Consider the following 18,154-nt stretch of genomic DNA (forward strand, 5'->3'; position numbering starts at 1 on the left):
GAGATTTAAAGAATGCACTTTATTTTTTTATAGATTTAAAGATTTTACTACATTATTTAGAGATTTAGAGATTGCAAATTATTTAGAGATTGAAAGATTGCACTTTATTTTTTTTTATAGATGTAAAGATTGTACTACATTATTTAGAGATTTAAAGATTGCACATTATTTAGAGATTTAAAGATTGCACATTATTTAGAGATTTAAAGACTGTACTACATTATTTAGAGATTTAAAGATTGCACTTTATATAAATATAGGCTATTAATAAAATAAAACTTGGTTGTTTTTCCTGTCCGTTTGCTGTAGAGGCCTTTATATTACTACTTTTTTTTAATTTAATTATAGCCTATGTCTGTTTAAATGTAATGTTGCTCATTTTACATTACTTATTATTTGTTTTAATATAATAATAAATTAAAACATGGTTATTTTTCTGTCCGTCTGCTGTTGACAGTGGCCTTTTATTCACACAAGCGATCCTTTAGTCCTAATTGCGGGCCCTAATGGATGTGAGCCACCGGCGAGCTAAATGCATTACAATACGGCGTTTCCGTCTCTTTTGTGCTCAGGGAGATCCCCACGGGCACCGCTAAACACCCATCGCACAGAAGCCGCTCCTGAAACGCCCAGGGGCCCCCGCCAACATACAATGACACTTGTTTGCACTGTGCAACTGGCGCAGAAGCAAAAAGTCAGAGTTCTAAGGCACGGCACTGCGCATGCGCAGCTCGACGGGTAGGCAGTGGTTACCCCCTGGATGAAGGAGAGTTGTCAGTGGGTCACTCGCAGTATATCAATGCCAATTCCTCACTATGCACTGCTGTCCTGCTTGAGATATTGACAGCTGACTACGAGCAGTTGTTGCAGTGCTCTCTTAAATATTAATGAGCTGGACCTCCCAAAACTTTACTGGAAGTCGCATGATATGGATTAATGTGGAAAAACTTCCTTGACTGGTAGGTAAAAAAAAAAAAAAAAACGATTTCGTGAGAACACATTGAAGAATCGAGCGTATGGATTACAAGTGAAGTCAGTGTCGGTTGCTCCGTATCTCAGGGGAAGACATTTGAGAAGTGGCGACATGAAGATCCGGGATTGATGCAAAGTTTGATTCTCACAGGAATATGGGATATTCTGAATTTATGCACAAAAATCCATCGGTTATTGCGTTTTCATATGTGTCGTATTTACATTCAATCCGAAACAAAGCTACTGGAAGTCTTGTGACGGCTGGGGTAAACAGTGGATACTTGTCTGGAGCAATTCTGCTGGATCTATTGAATTATCCTCGGAATTTCTCTGCCCAATGACAATTCCAAAGTTGTTAGTTGGGCTCCTTTTCACCGCGTCTCCTCCTTTTATTAGTTTCATTTGCCGAGTCATTAACTTAACTGGTCTAGACCAAAACCTGAAGTATTTTCGTTGCACAGGTTTGTGATAGGATGCGGGGATGCACGGGATTCCCGGTGGCCGTCACGGTGGTATTGACACTTTTGACCATCATTAACGTGAAGGCGAGTGGAGAGTATTGTCACGGTTGGCATGACTCTCAGGGCGCGTGGAGAGACGGCTTTCAGTGTCCGGAGCGCTTCGACAGCGCCGAGGCCATCATCTGCTGCGGGAAATGCGAGCTCAGGTACTGCTGCTCCAGCACAGAAGCTCGGCTGGACCAGGGCACATGTGATAACGATAAGCAGACACAAGACACCAACACTGGGAACAGGGACGACAAAAATTCTGGGGCAGGTAAGCTGACGTCTGCATTGTTTTCTGGTAGAGTAACTTCCTCTGTCTGAAACAAATTAGGCAGTTAGCTGTGTAATCAAATTGTACTCCAGCTAAGTTTTAATTCAATAACTTTTAGAGCAGCAGCAGTGTGTAACGTATATCGGCCCACTTAAATCTGTGTTGTGTCCCTCAGGCGTTTTGTGAGTAAAAGCTCCATTATATGAGAAAGTTAGTTGGGTTGAGTTTCGTGTTCAAACGAGGTTAAAGCGCTTAAGGTTAATGTTGTTTGGCTGTTTATCTCCAAGAATACATCAAAGCAGGGCTGGGGTTGGCAACGTTTAATACGGACTCAATTATTCCCGAACGAGTGATTCTTATGAACAGGCCGTTTTAATGAATCACTTTTGAATCAGTTGGAGCGGTTACTGAATTAATCGGACTCGAGTCGTTAATTTTGTCATTTCCGACTCTAAATGAACCTACTGTGTGGGTGTAGTTAAAGGGTTAGTTCTGCTAAAAATGAAAATAATGTCATTAATTACTCACCCTCGTGTTGTTACACACCCGTAAGAACTTCGTTCACCTTCGGAACACAAATTAAGATATTTTTTAATGAAATCCGATGGCTCAGTGAGGCCTGCATTGAGAGCAAAGCCATTCAAACTCTCAAGGTCCATAAAGTTACTAAAAACATATTTGAAACAGTTCATGTGAGTTCGGTGGTTCTATCTTAATATTATAAAGCGACAAGAATAACTTTTGTGCGCCAAAAAAACAAAACAAAATAAAGACTTTTCAACAATATCTATATGGGCCGATTTCAAAACACTGCTTTGGAGCTTTATGAATCAAATCAGTGAATCGGAGTGCCAAAGTCACGTGATTTCAGCAGTTTAGCCGTTTGATAAGAGATCCGAATCACTGATTCAAAACAAAAGATTCATAAAGCTCAGAAGTTTAATGAAGCAGTGTTTTGACATCGGCCCATATAGATGTTGTTGAAAAGTCTTTTTGTTGTTAAAAAGTATTCTTGTCGCTTTATAATGTTAAGATAGAACCACTGAACTCACATGAACTGTTTCAAATATGTTTTTAGTAACTTTATGGACGTTTGAATGGCTTTGCTATCAATAGAGGCCTCACTGAGCCATCGGATTTCATCAAAAATATCTTAATTTGTGTTCCGAGGATTAACGAAGGTCTTACGGGTGTGGAACAGCATGAGGGTGAATAATAAATTACATGATATTCATTTTTGGGTGAACTATCCCTTTATAGATACACGAGTTATGTTGCAAGAAGTATTTTATAAAAATAATAATTAATATAAATAAATCATTGTATGAATTAATCAATTAGTTTTTAATATAATAATGGAATGTCATATATTGGATTGCATTTATGAATGTTTCTTATCATTTTATTGAATTCTGAAATTATATATTTTAGCAATAGACTGTTAATGCAAAATTGCTGAAAGAATCATTATCCGGAATTGGATAAATAAAGAATCGGAACTAGAATCGTTTAATTACCAACGATTCTCGCCCCTAAATATAAGGGTTACATGTCATTGCTATCCAGGTTTTGACAGCTGCAGTTAAATTGGCATCGAAACTGGCACCTAACCGTCCACTCACTCACAAATGGTAAATTGTACTGCTCGAAGTTATAAATAGCTGAAGTTTGTCCTAGCACAGTAACGCAAGCGCGGCGTCGTTAATTTGGTGCGCGCGATCTCCAGTCGTCCGGTTCCCCACGAGGATCAAGTTCAGACTTGACCGGATCCCCTGTGCTGACAGCCTCGTTCATAAAATAACCCTCCTCAGCGCATCATTTCCTCTGCCTTGGTACAAGTTCAAAAACTTTGAATTCAACTGGAGTCAATGAATTTCCCCTCAGCTGAACTAAAAGTCCACACTCATTGGGGCTAGTTGTCACACTTTTTAGTCCAGTAAATAGTAGCTCACTTTCTATAGACACTTTTATTTTTTAGACACTTCTAATGATGCATATCTGAAAAGCTAAAGGAAATGGTGGTCTGCTATGAAGTTTGACAGAGCTTGTCTGGCAGTTGAAGACTTGGCTCCATTTGGACAATAATGCAACAGGTGTGAATTCATGTTAAGGGGGGCCAAACCTTTTAAGAACACGAGAGGGGCTTTGGTGTTGTCCTGTATTGGCAGTGAACTTCACTGATACATTGGCTGAATACACTCTTGATTTAATTACAAGCCTACATCGTTTTTTCTTTCCCTATTTGATTTAATGTTAGTTTGAATGGATGTGCTTATCTAAATTACACAAAGAATAAAGAAATTTTACATTTTAACAAAACTATTGAAAAAGTCCTGGCTTTACTGTGTCACCATCCATCTCATTAGACACCTTTTGTTACCACTAACACACTTTGAATTATAACAGGAAAAGGTGTAATGTCACTCAGGAACAATAAATCTATGGAAATAACCCGTAGCAACAGATTCTCTATTGTTTTTCCACACACATTTGTGTGTAACTGTGAATAGTGACTTAAAAAAAAAAGGGTGTTTCAACTGCCAAAAAAGCAGTGATTTTCAAAACATGCACGCAAACTCAAAGCTCGCCAAAATTCAGGTCATTTACTAAAAAATTCCACTGTGATAGTAATAACTAAAGCACAAAAGAGCTCTTGTAAAAATGACTCCCCTGTCATTTTTTTGCACAGCAATCATGTCTTTGATTCAATAATGTTGTAATAAATTGTTAAACAATGGCTGTGTTTTTAGGTTATGACTCTGTAAGTGAAGTCTGTTTTGCTCCTATAATAAAATCAAAGGCCAGTTTGCATGGCTATTATATATGATTTGATTCAGCTCAATTACAGAGGGTGAGAGATCCTGAGCAGATGCAACAAAGTGAATGCTGAACGCTTCCCCCAGGTAATCAGATGTCTAATTAAGCTATAAAGGTCACTTTTAATGCAGAGTTACCTGTTGAAAAAAGCATGCACATGGTCAGGCAGCAAGGGCAGAGAGGTCACTGGTTGCAGGAGATTAGAGCAGATCAAAACTGTCTTAATAAGTGTTAATGAGAGGCCCCGGACCCCTGGGGACAAGTCACTGGTGCAACATCTCGTCTTTCATTTCTGCTTCTCGCTCTAAATCCCTTCATCTCACATGGGCCAGCAGGTTACCCATTTGTGAGCGGGGTGGAAACATGTGTTCTGTGATTTAAAGATACACATGCATGGAATATTGTGACACATCAACAAGGTTCAGCGATGCTTTAGGCTTCAAACTTGCTTATTGTTATTTTTAAAGGTGTAAATGTTACATGGAGCTCAATCACACTGATATCCTAGTCTTCCTTACGGCAGTGGAAGTACAATTACTTTGGATGCATAGTGGAATTTAAAACGGATATGGGTTTTCTAAAGAGACGGAAAAACATTGCTCAAGGCCTATGCACAAACAAAACTCCCCAAAGTCCTCCAATCCAGCACTTTTCTGTATTTTTGTAATTTGGGAGGCCTGATACTATAACATTACACTTTCTAGTATCAGTGGCAGTTAATACAGCTGGATGACCTAAATTCATTATAAAAGGTTGTATTACAAGCACACATAAAAAAAGATACCTTAAATCTTGCAGCTTGCTTATTTTCTGATTTTTGATTGATGGGTGATAAAAATGGGCAAAAAAATTCCCACAGATTTACACTAAGGCAGGGAGTCGAGCCATATTTGGGTTGGTTCTTTTTTGACTTGGTTCAACAAACATCCAGCTAGTCACTCCGGAAAGCGACTGATCGGAAATGCGATAAAAATAAAAACAGAAACAATAGTTTAAAATCTATACAAACTTTGTGTGCGAGTATACATGGTTTTATCTGCTATCTGTCTATTTCCTACACAACGACGAATACGTGGGAGCCATGATGTTTGATTCCCAAACAAAGCGGCAGCCCCTACTCTCTATTTAGCAGTCTGAATCAGTGAATCGTTCAGAGCCGTTACTGAGTTCATTGAACCGCGAGTCATTTTTCACTCATGTTCTCTCTTTCACTCATTTGAAATGAACAGTGAACCATTATTGTGAAGTGTACTTAAGTTTCTTGACACTTACAGGGTTAATTCATCCAAAAATGAAAATTCTGTTATTAATTACTCACCCTCATGTCATTCCACACCTTTGTTCACCTTCGGAACACAAATGAAGATATTTTTGATGAAATCTGAGAGCTCTATGACCCCTCCATAGACAGCAATGTCATAACCGCTTTCAAGGCCCAGAAAGGTAGTGAAGACATAGTTAAAAAAAGTCCCTGTGACTACAGTGGTTCGACCTTAATACTATGAAGTGACAAGAATACTTTGTGCATAAAAAAATGAAAATAACAATAACGACTTTATACAACAATTCTTCTTCTCCATCGCTGTTCACATTGTAAACTCAGTGCAGCACTTCCAGGTTTTTCGTCAGAACATTGGCTCATTATTGGCCAGCTCCTGCATCAGCATCACACGCGTGCATCATGGTGATCACATGACTATCGTCGGCCAATACTAAGAATCCAGAAGCGCTGCTCTGTTTACAAAGAATTTGATATTGTTGAATAAAGCCATTACTTTTGTTTGTATTTTTGCGCACAAAAAGTATTCTTGTCACTTCAGAACTTTATGCTCGAACCATGTAGTCACATGGACTATTTAACAATGTCTATGCTATCCTTTCTGGGCCTTGAAAGGTGCAATTGACGTTGCTGTTTATAGGGTTGGGGGGGGGGTCAGAAAGCTCTCGGATTTCATCAGAAAAAAGGTGAGTTTACTGATGAGATTATATGACTGTGTAAATAAAGATTGGCGACATATTCAACAAATGGGTTATTGATTAACATATAATATCCAGTTGTTGAATAAACTGAGAAACTTTGTTTTTTAGGTAACATGTTGAAACTACAATCTAGCACTGGGCGATATATCACATGCGATTGTCACGCGCATTTCGTCAGTAAAGCCGGTTCCCTGATTACCGCGAAATCGCCATCACCTGCTTTCAAATGGAGCGGCATTTAATAGACAGAGCCGTAGTTCACTGACAAGCTACGCAATATCGCGTTCAATATCGCAGATGAATCGCCTTCAATAATGAACGCGATATTGCGTAGCTTGTGAGTGATATTTGATATTTAGGGGCTTGTGAGCTTGTGCCCAGCCCTACTACAATCAACATATTTGACTCCATCCAATATTCCTTCCAAACAGGTTTTTTTGTATGGCATTATACTCACCACTCACATTTTTCCAGAAAATGCAAAAATCTAGTTTGTCATTATTATATTCATTTGTAATTTAATTTTATTTAAAAAATTTTAAATACAATTTTTATTTAAAATAAAATATATATATTTTCCTTCTCAAATGAGTTTGTCATGATTTTCCTACTTTTTCTCTGCAGTACCCATCTACGTGCCCTTCCTGATTGTTGGCTCGGTCTTCGTGGCATTCGTGCTGGTAGGCTCCGTTGTCGCCGTGTGCTGTTGCCGCTGTCTACGTCCCAAACAGGAGCCTACGTCAAGTGGTGGCTCAGGAGGAGGGTCCAGCAGCGCCCGTGTCCTCGAGACGATTCCCATGATGGCCAGCACGGGTACGTCGCGAGGCTCGTCCTCCCGTCAATCGAGCACGGCCACCTCCTCCAGCTCTTCGGCTCCTCCCGCCGCTCCCCGTCCTGCACCCGCCCCCATGCTACGCGCCCAGGCCTCGTGCTGCCTGCCGCCAGATGCCAGCGTGTACGTGAACATGCCCACCAACTTCTCAGTGCTAAACTGCCAGCAGGCCACTCAGATTCTTCCTCACCAAGGCCAGTTCCTGCATCCTCAGTACATCGGTTTCGCCCACCCTGTTTCTCCGGCTCCAGCCTTCCTAGACCCCACTCAAGCGGGATATCGACCATTGCAGTCTCCGTTCCCTCCGCCGACCAGCGTGGCTAGTGTGGCCAGTGTGACCGGGGATCAGAAATACCCCCCAATTACCATGTGAGTGCCAGTGGGACCATCGTAGGAAGTAAGTTTGAATTAAAGTCACAAGAAGAACACAGTGAATCAGCACAAAATGCCTTTGGCACGAATACACACTTGTGTCGTTGTACAACACCACAAATGAGACTCTCAAACTGGTGCTTTATAAAACACAATGTTGTTTTCTGTGATATAAAGGACACAGAGCTTAAAAAATGACTGGATTTGTGTGTAACATGCCTTGAAAAGTTACTAGCGGTGCCGTTGTAAATGAAGCGTGTGTGTGTACATATGCGATGTATATTTGTGTTGTATAACCGTGCATGTGCGCTCTGTACGTGACTGTATAGGTGTGCTGGTTTATGAGATGCAGTATGTGAATATGTGTGTGTAGTGCACTATATGTTGTGTATAATGGAAATCACAGGTGCTGTAATGTGAAAAACAGTCCTGGCTCCCTATTGGATGCTTAAAATCTAATGAAGTGAACACAGGACACAGACTGTGACGCTCCACCCACTGCAACACATGCACACAGACACACTCACTTACATTTTCACATATACACACTCACATTCTGCAGAACCAGTCATTTTCGCATTGCCAAGGAACAGAATAGAAAATATACAAAAATATAGGCCTGTGTTTGGGAAAGCGATGTGCGAAGGTCAGTTACGCAGTAAAAACTGTCTGCCAACTGTTCCCCTTCACTAAGTCTCTGCCTTGTGAAAGGACTGTGTATGTGTGCCACTTTTCTTCCCTTCTTTTAGCATAAGGTACACTCAAGGAGTACCAAAAGGGTTCCAGGGCATTTCATTTGAAGTGGGTGTCTTTCAGCACACTCAATGGCAGCAGTTTAGCGAGGAAAGAAAAGTCCCAGACTCCTTCAGCAGAAGGCCGTCACCCCTCTGAACTTGAAACTCCAGCATTAGATCTCAAACTGACAGAAAAATCACAAAGAAATTAAATGCTGCCTGATTTAAAATCACTAGTCTTGATTTATTTGGCTTTGAGGTAAAAGTTAAAATAATGAAATGTCATTCCAAACCTGTATGACTATGACAAAAGAAGATATGATGAAAATGTCTGGTTTTGTTTGTTTTTTTTGTCCATACAGTCAGTGTTGTTTTTGTTGACTAAAAATAAAACTATTAAAATGTTTTTATTTAAATAAATCTGAAATAAAATATTAAGTGAAAGACTGAAAACAAGTTGAAGTACTAAAGTTACTAAAATAATTGAAAGATAAATTGCTAAAACCTAAACGTGAAAACCGAAAATTACAAAATAAAAGCTAATTCTAGGAGTCTAACGATACACTCATGTCATGATTCGTTACATATCACGATACTGAACTCACGATACAATATTATTGTGATACTTCAAGACATATGGTAAAAGAATAACAAAATGTACTGTTGATTCAAATGCCTAATTTGATATTGCATTGGGATTGGAAATGAATAGGCTTGGATTTGGCTGCTGGTAACCCAATGCACAGGACAATGGTGACAGCAGAATAAAAATATTCATGATTCTAACACTAAAACAGATTTATTTTAGATGAATATTTGCACTGTCACTGACTAGATATATTTAAAATAATATAGTCCACTTTTTACTGGTAACATAAAACATTTGGCATTATCAGGACCCACAAATATTCCCCCATTACATTATAATACATTATAATCAAGATTATACATAGTAGTTTAATGTAGTACTGACACTAAAACTCTGTAAACTTGAATTTTTCCTCACACAGTAATTTTCATTTTGGGTGAACTATACACAACACATACTGTCACTACCCACGGTACGATAGTTGCATTTTTGTATTGCGATATATTTATTGTTACACCCCTAGATAATTATTAATAAATACTTTAATAGTATAAAAATAATACCAAAATAACTAATAAAGTCTAGGGGTGTAATGGTACACATATTCGTACTGAAAAATCTTTCAGTTCGGTACAAGTGTAATGATGAATACAGAGTTGTATAGCCCATTAACCATTTTTAAATACTATTAAAGGTGCCGTAGAATTAAAAATTGAATTTATCTTGGCATAGTTGAATAACAAGAGTTCAATACATGGAAAAGACATACATTGAGTCTCAAACTCTATTGTTTCCTCCTTGTGTAAATTTCATTTGTTTAAAAGACCTCCGAAAAACAGGCGAATCTCAACATAACACCGACTGTTACATAACAGTCGGGATCATTAATATGTACGCCCCCAATATTTGCATATGCCAGCCCATGTTCAAGGCATTAGACAAGGGCAGGCAGTATTAACGTCTGGATCTGTGCACAGCTGAATCATCAGACTAGGTAAGCAAGCAATAACAATAGCGAAAAATGGCAGATGGAGCGATAGTAACTGACATGATCCATGATTACATGATATTTTTAGTGATATTTGTAAATTGTCTTTCTAAATGTTTCGTTAGCATGTTGCTATAGTACTGTTTAATGTGGTTAAAGTTACCATCGTTTCTTACTGTATTTACAGAGACAAAAGAGCTGTCGCTATTTTCATTTTTTAAACACTTGCAGTCTGTATAATTCATAAACACAACTTCATTCTTTATAAATCTCTCCAACAGTGTTTAATGTTAGCTTTAGCCACGGAGCACCATCAAACTAATTCAGAATCAAATAAACATCCAAATAAATACTATACCTACGTGATTAGACATGCTGCATGATGAACACTTTGTAAAGATCCATTTTGAGGGTTATATTAGCTGTGTGAACTTTGTTTATGCTGTTTAAGGCAAGCGCGAGCTCCGTGGGCGGGGAGCAGGAGAATTTAAAGGGGCCGCAGCCTGAATCGGCACATATTTAATGATGCCCCAAAATAGGCAGTTAAAAAAATTAATAAAAAAAAATCTATGGGGTATTTTGAGCTGAAACTTCACAGACACATTCAGGGGACACCTTAGACTTATATTACATCTTTTGAAAACACGTTCTACGGCACCTTTAACCACCAATAATCCCAATAAGCTCTGTTTTTCTTCGATAAGAAAAAAAGTCTCCTCAATCAAATTCTGTCCATTTTATCATGAAATTCAAACAATAAATGCCATTTTGTTGCACTTTAATGTGGCATGACAGATCACTCATCTCTTCCTCTTTAATACCACTCACAGAAAAAAACTTGAATGAACATCTGAAGGTATGTTGAAAGATACAATACAACTTACTCAAACGTATCTTGTGTAATCGCTCAATTTCAACCGCAGAAAGACATCCATGAAACAGCTTGTAAACAATATGTCAATTGTTAATTTTTACCTTTAATATTATAGTAACATGCAAGAAAGTGCTCCCTATATATAGTTTACAGCATTAGCAGACAGAGATTTTTTTAATCCTTAAGAAAAATTTTAATTATAATTGAATTTATTTAAAGACAGACACAATTTGTTCAGTAAACCACTGTTTAATGAAAGAAAAAAAGTAATTATATGTTTAGTTTACTCCTCCCTTGCTGAACCGAATCCGTACCGAACCTTCAATACCGAGGTACTTACTGAACCTTCATTTTTGTGTACTGCAACACCCTTATAATGAACTGATGAAAGTTTGTGAAAACAGATTTTCTTTAGAAAATATTTTGTATTCCTCAGATGAAAGAAATTCATACAGGTTTGGAATGACATGATGCTGAGTAAATTACCTAAACTATCCATTTAAATTTTGCCATAGGATGGTTTCCCCATGTACCCTTGTCTTTTTTTCAACTGTATCTGTGGGCAACATTAAATGCACATCAGATCTATTTTTGTGTACGATACAAGTGTGTTTGTAAAACTGAATGAGTATTTGAGGTTGAATGTGCCTCTCTCTCTCTCTGAGAGCAGGATGCAATGTGTCTTTTACATATAAAATATATTAATAATAATAAATATTTTTAGAGACTGTGAAGTGTCACTGGGTTGTTTGTTAGAGATGCTGAGTGCTGCTGTCAGCGGTATATGTGGCGTCTCAAATGAAGACATGCAGGGCCTGTTTGCACCACTGCCATGGCTAAATTAAACCACAGTGCTCCTGTTACACATGGACTTTAAGTGCTCAGACTTTCATCACTCTCAACACTCATGATGAAACCGAGACCAGGGGTTGCATCTATAAATCTTCGCATAGTTTCCATGCTAAGTGTTTGCATATACAGAAAGACATTTGGTAAAAAAAACCCTATGCACATGTTCATATTTCTTTTAAATGCTTGGGATAGATATAGATACTGGAACCCATGCTCAATTGGCATGAACAGCTATAAATTATATTCATATACACTATTGTTCAAAAGTTTGGGGTCGCTAGGATTTTATTTTTTTATATTGTTGAAAGAAGTCACCAATGCTGCATTAATTTGATCAAAAATACATTAAAAAACTGTAATATTGTGAACTATTATTACAATTTAAAATGTACAATATGTTTTAAAATATAAATTATTCTTGTGATGGCAAAGCTGAATTTTCAGCATCATTACTCCAGTCTTCAGTGTCACAGGATCCTTAAGAAATCATTCTAATATGCTGATTAATTTCCTTCAAAAAAAAAAAAAAATTTACAGTCAAAGTACTATTGTAACTAATAAAAGGCGTTTTCTCTGAGAGAGTTACTGCTGATAAAATAGAAAATGATGAATGACAGTAAGTTACGGCAGCTGTCAACATACAATTAATATGAACAAAAATGGTCAGATTCTTCAAGTTGTTGAAAGATGAAGTGCTGCCAGTTCAAAAAAACATTTATAGGCTGTTAACAGAGAAATGTTAACAGGCTTTATGTTACATGTTCTGCAATGATGGAAATCATCTACTTACTACAGTGGAAACTGTTCAAATGACAAATATTGTATGTATGATGTGATATTTTATAATATACAACCACCATTATTAAAACACTTGTTTTAAACACCTTGAACAAAACTATGTGTGATAATGTGTGATAGATTAAAGGGTTAGTTCACCCAAAAATGAAAATTCTGTCATTTATTACTCACCCGCATGCCGTTCCACACCCGTAAGACCTTTGTTCATTGGAACACAAATTAAGATATTTTTGTTGAAATCCAATAGCTCTTTGAGGCCTGCTTCGCCAGCAGTGACATTTCCTCTCTCAACATCCATTAATGTACTAAAAACAGTTCATGTGAGTACAGTGGTTCAATATTAATATTATAAAGTGACAAGAATATTTTTGGTGCAACAAAAAAACAAAATAATGACTTATAAAGTGATGGCCGATTTCAAAACACTGCTTCAGGAAGCTTCGGAGCGTTATGAGTCAGCGTATAATTTGGATCGCATGTCAAACCGCCAAACTGCTGAAATCATGTGACTTTGGCGCTCCGAACAGCTGATTCGACACGCTGATTCATAATGCTCCGAAGCATCATGAAGCAGTGTTTTGAAATCAGCAATCACTAAGTCGTTATTTAGTTGCTGTTTTTTGGCGCACGAAAAATATTCTTGTTGCTTTATAATATTAATATGGAACCACTGTACTCACATGTACTGATTTAAATTTGTTTTTAGTACATTAATGGATCTTGAGCCATCGGATTTCATCAAAAATATCTTAATTTATGTTCTGAAGATTAACCAACAGGTCTTACAGTTGTAGAATGACATGAGGGTAATAAATTTCATTATTTTCATTTTTGGGTGAACTAACCCTTTAAGACATTTTTATTAGATACAAATATCTGCAACATTTAAAAAATTATGACAACTGAATCAGAACTTACTCTATCACTGCACATCATGACCTCACCGATCTGAAAACAAAAATTGTGCCTTTATTAGTTTAATTTTGTACATGCAAAAGTTTTATACACAAGGCCACAGGGCAGTTGTGTTTAGTAATATTTGATTACATTCAACAGGAAATATTACTTGAAAGTGCTAAAACACAAATAGCTCGTTTATGTTGTTAGAATGCACAGGTGTTTTTAAACACATTTAACTGCACAATCACTATAGTAAAACTTTCCACTCAGACAATGACTGCAACTCTCAACTATGATATGCAAACAAAAAAAAAACAATAATTGCTGTTGTTAGTTAAGTCTGTGTTCTTGGCATTTTATATGGAAACTTTAGGGTAAGACTAACGTTCGGGGAGTCCTTGGACGGAGTTGAAATGGATCCATGTGGCTCTTGCTGAGGTGGAACAGGAATGGATTCCCCATATTGGAGGCAGTGGAGCTGGACAGAGCTGGCTGTTATTCAGAGACATGGGTGTGGTCTTACTAGCAATGAGGGATCATGGAACTGATTGAGGTTACAGGGTCACACACACCCTTACAGTTTCGACTTAGCCTAAATGAACTCGTATTATTCTCAATAATATCTAGTCGTCACTCCCATAATTAACTCAAAACATATATCTATTTAAGCCTATCTGAGTAGTTCAGCCTTCACATAGATTTTCTTTCACATACACACTAAAAGCACTCATTACGTTCTTTGCCAAATTTAATGATTCAGGGTTTAAATAAGGTAACTTTAAGATCTACACGTTGTAAAACGTGTTAGTCCTCTCCTTTCTTTCCTGTCTATAATCTTAAGATAACACTCCACCTCAGCTCATTTCCGAACATGTAACTCTGACTCAGCTCTGAAGCGCGCTTCAAACAAACCCGGCCGGAGCGAGCACAAATCAAACTCTACTATAAGCCCGCAAGTGAATGTTGGCTTTCACCTTTTAAGCCAGCATATAAGTGAATCAAATCACTCGAAGCTCATATTTTAGCTCTGTAATTTTAAAACGAGCTCTCTTCCTGAGCCACGGGAGCCCTTTTGACACTTTCTCACGTATGCTGCTATTCATTGCGTTTGGTAATCCCTTAAAAACCTGAAGAATGTAGTAAATTCGTAAGTTAAATTATGTAACGTTAATTATTTAGTTAGCACTGTCATTCTGAAAAATGTCTAGTCCAGAAACTTTCTTTGCGTCAGATATCCACTTTATTTTTCAATGCGGAAGTAAAGTGTTTTCTGTGAAAACCAGCGTGTTTATAATTAAAATAATACAGTAAAGGGTTAATTCACCCAAAAATGAAAATAATGTCATTAATTACTCACCCTCATGTCGTTCTACACCTGTAAGACCTTCATTCATCTTCGGAACACAATTTTTTTTTTATGAAATCCGATGGCTCTGTGAGGCCTGCATGACCAGCCTACTTCCTCTCTCAAGATCCATAAAGGTAACGTACTAAAAACATATTTAAATCAGTTCATGTGAGTACTGTGGTTCAATCTTAATATTATAAAGCAACGATAATATTTTTTGTGCGCCAAAAAAACTAAATAACGACTTTTTAACAATATCTAGTGATGGCCGATTTCAAAACACTGCTTCGAATCTTTTGTCGAATTCGGATCGCGTGTCAAACCGCCAAACTGCTGAAATCACGTGACTTTGGCGCTCCGAACCACTTCGATTCGATTTGTAAAGCTCTGAAGCTTCATGAAGCAGTGTTTTGAAATCGGCCATCACTAGACATTGTTAAAAAGTCGTTTTTTTTTTTGTTTTTTTTTGGTGCACAAAAATATTCTCGTCGTTTCATAATACTAGGATTGAACCACAGTACTCACATGAACTGATTTAAATATGTCTTTAGTACCTTTACAGATCTTGAGAGAGGAAGTAACGTTACTGCTGGCAATGCAGGCCTTACTAAGCCATCGGATTTCATCAAAAATATCTTAATTTGTGTTCCGAAGATGAACGAAGGTCTTGCATGTGTAGAACGACATTTTGGGGTCAACTAACCCTTTAAAATAACATGGCAAGAAATAGCTAACAGCATTACGAGCTAAAAATAACTGGAAGCGAATGACACCGGAAGTCAGACATATTAAAATTACAAATGGCCGCACTAGCCCTTACCTGAAAAATATGGTGGATTATGCCAGGTTGCGGTAGCATCAGGGTTGCCGTATTTTCACAACAAAATCCGCGCAATTGCTACTCAAAACTAGCCCAATCGCATTCAGGGGGGTACCGCAGTAAAAATCTTGCTCCTGGGGGTAAAATCCACATTTTTGGCAGGGTTCCCTTGGTAAAATACTGGAAACAACCCACGGCAAGTGTTAAAGGAGCCCAATTCCTCAGGAAAATCGTGGACTTGGCAACAATGTGTTAATTTATTTAACATTCATTTATTTAAGCTCAGTTTTGTTAATTGAAATAAATTTAAAATATAACATGAATACATTAAACTTGAACGGAAATTAGAGATCTTGACTTGACAACTAACTGAAATAAGCTGAAGTAGCCTACCAGAATAACTAGAATAAACAGAATGCTAATGTTTTTGCCTGAACTATCCCTATAAGAATGACTCATTCATACTAGAAGATGACAAAACAGGACAAAAACAACCCTTAAAAGGAATGACACAGAGTCACAAGTCCAGTTTATTTGACAAAATAGTCCAGAAACTCAACAGGTTGAGTGAAAGCGGACAAAGCAAAGCCACAGCTGTGATCCACAGCGGCCACCGAATGGAACAGAGAGGGAATGAGAGGGTAACTAGACCAAGAGAACAAGGAGACATGGAGATTGCTGATCTGGAGAAAGAGAGAGAGAAGAAAAGAGAGAGGTAGACAGAAGGAGAGAACATGAGCTCTAAGATACAGAGGCCGCCATTAAGCAGAAGATTAGGTGAGACAGAGAGTGAGAGGTGTATTTGTGTGTGTGTGGTAAGCTGGGAAGCTCCATGCTGCAGGGTGGGGGTTCCGCCTCAGAGGAATCGCTGTGTGTTTTGGCAGCCTCGCTGGATGGGAAGGAGGGGTAACGGTGCATGCGTGTGTCTGCTGCATCTGTAAGCCACACCTCCCCCATCTCAGGTCTGCAATGGGCATTCCTCCAAAGTGTGTATGCATGTGGGTGGGTGTTTTGTGTTTGTTTTTTCAGTGCCCTCCCTTCTTGCATCGCTGTGGTGCTGACGGATACGCCAAACTCCGATCTCTGGAGACGCAGACGCTAGGACTCAACAAAAACACACATGCAGACACACCAAGAAGCACATCAGCCACCCCGAACTGACACGAATAAGCACAAATGCAACAGACAAGCCATACGCACATCCTTCCCGATATATATGCTCACATAAACGAATGTGCAGATGCAGACACGCACCCACATGATATAGAAGTCTTGTGACTCATGATACAGGCACCATTGTCTCTGGCTTCCGCTTCTGGATGCTACTTGGCTCCTTTCACCTGTCCGTTCATGTGTAGTGCATTTCGACTGGCCATTTCGGTATGAGAATATGCCCGCCCACCCCAGCCCTCTGTTTCTGTAAATCCACTCCCTCCGGCCTCATTGGGAGGTGGTGTGTTATGTAGCTCGGCCGAGTGTTGCGCTAGCTGTGCCCAGTTCAGTTTAGTTCAGCTTAAAGGCCACAGCAAGATCACCCAGCACAGGTGTGTCGTTAAAGTCTTTACCAGCTGTTGCTGTGGAGACAGCTACATACTGGGCCGCTGACGGGTGGTGTCGTAGGAGCGGACAACCTGGGACTGAGACACCACGCCATGCTCCTCCTGGGAGAATGCATATCCATCTATTCGGAGAATGAAAAACCAATTGTTAGATTTATTATAGGGATTTACATGCATGCTAGTGAAAGCACAATACTGTATAGATGCGCTGATATTATGATATATCACAATTATTTTTCTTACAGTATTTCATTGGTTCTAAAAGGGTTAGTTCATCCAAAAATATAAATTCTGTCATTCATTACTCACACTCATGTCGTTCCAAATCCGTAAGACCTTCGTTCATCTTTGGAACACAAATTAAGATATTTTTTATGAAATCCAAGAACTTTCTGACCTCCGACAGACTGCAACATTATTACCACTTTCAAGGCCCAGAAAGGTACATTGTTAAAATAGTCCATGTGACTACAGTGTAGTGTTGTAGTGTTGCCTATCGGTACTGAAATTTTAAAAACGTGACGCTTTGAGCGCTGTTGAGCGGATTCATAAACATCTCTGATTGGCCATTGTGTTGACGCGCTCATCGGATATGCCTGTGATTGGCTACAACGATCAACGCGTGGGAGCATTTGAAAGCACACGGAAGTGTTTGAATTTGAAAGCGTTTTGAAAGTGGGAGTGCGAGCGATTGAAAGCAGGCGTCTAACAGTGGACCGATCCGCGATAGACGCCTGCTTTCAAACGCTCCCGTGTGTATCTGTGTAAGCGCTTAGTGAAGAGATTAATTGATGACTATTTACAACGTTTTTACAGCGTTGATCATTGAAGCCTATCACAGACATATTCGATGAGCCGTGAAAACAACGGCCAATCAGAGATGTTTACGAATCCACTCAACAGCGCTCAAAGCGTCACGTTTTTAAAATTTCAGTACCGACT

General features: G+C 38.6%; 2 protein-coding genes across 11 annotated transcripts in view; one reads left to right on the forward strand and one right to left on the reverse strand.

The window, feature by feature from the left end:
• Positions 1-766: 766 nt before the first annotated feature.
• LOC137014258 (protein shisa-2) lies at positions 767-9,510 on the forward strand. Its single transcript, XM_067378487.1, has 2 exons — positions 767-1,749; positions 7,171-9,510. Exons 1-2 carry the CDS (start codon positions 1,446-1,448, stop codon positions 7,749-7,751), a joined length of 885 nt encoding a protein of 294 aa, XP_067234588.1. The 5' UTR covers positions 767-1,445; the 3' UTR covers positions 7,752-9,510.
• A 4,004-nt stretch (positions 9,511-13,514) lies between these two features.
• Positions 13,515-18,154, reverse strand: part of atp8a2 (ATPase phospholipid transporting 8A2) — a 77,917-nt gene continuing 73,277 nt past the window's right edge. For 7 of the 10 annotated variants that reach the window (XM_067378481.1, XM_067378476.1, XM_067378475.1 and 4 more), the window contains 3 exons: positions 15,654-17,334; positions 13,871-13,977; positions 13,515-13,533 (listed from right to left, as the gene is read on the reverse strand). In XM_067378481.1, the coding sequence (XP_067234582.1) occupies positions 17,240-17,334 (95 nt within the window). In that variant the 3' untranslated portion in view covers positions 13,515-13,533; positions 13,871-13,977; positions 15,654-17,239. Of the gene's footprint in view, positions 13,534-13,870; positions 13,978-15,534; positions 17,335-18,154 lie in introns of those variants that run through there. The other 3 variants (XM_067378482.1, XM_067378473.1, XM_067378474.1) reach the window with 3 other exon arrangements.

This window comes from Chanodichthys erythropterus, chromosome 23 (genome assembly GCF_024489055.1).
Source record: "Chanodichthys erythropterus isolate Z2021 chromosome 23, ASM2448905v1, whole genome shotgun sequence".
Lineage (NCBI taxonomy): Eukaryota > Metazoa > Chordata > Actinopteri > Cypriniformes > Xenocyprididae > Chanodichthys > Chanodichthys erythropterus.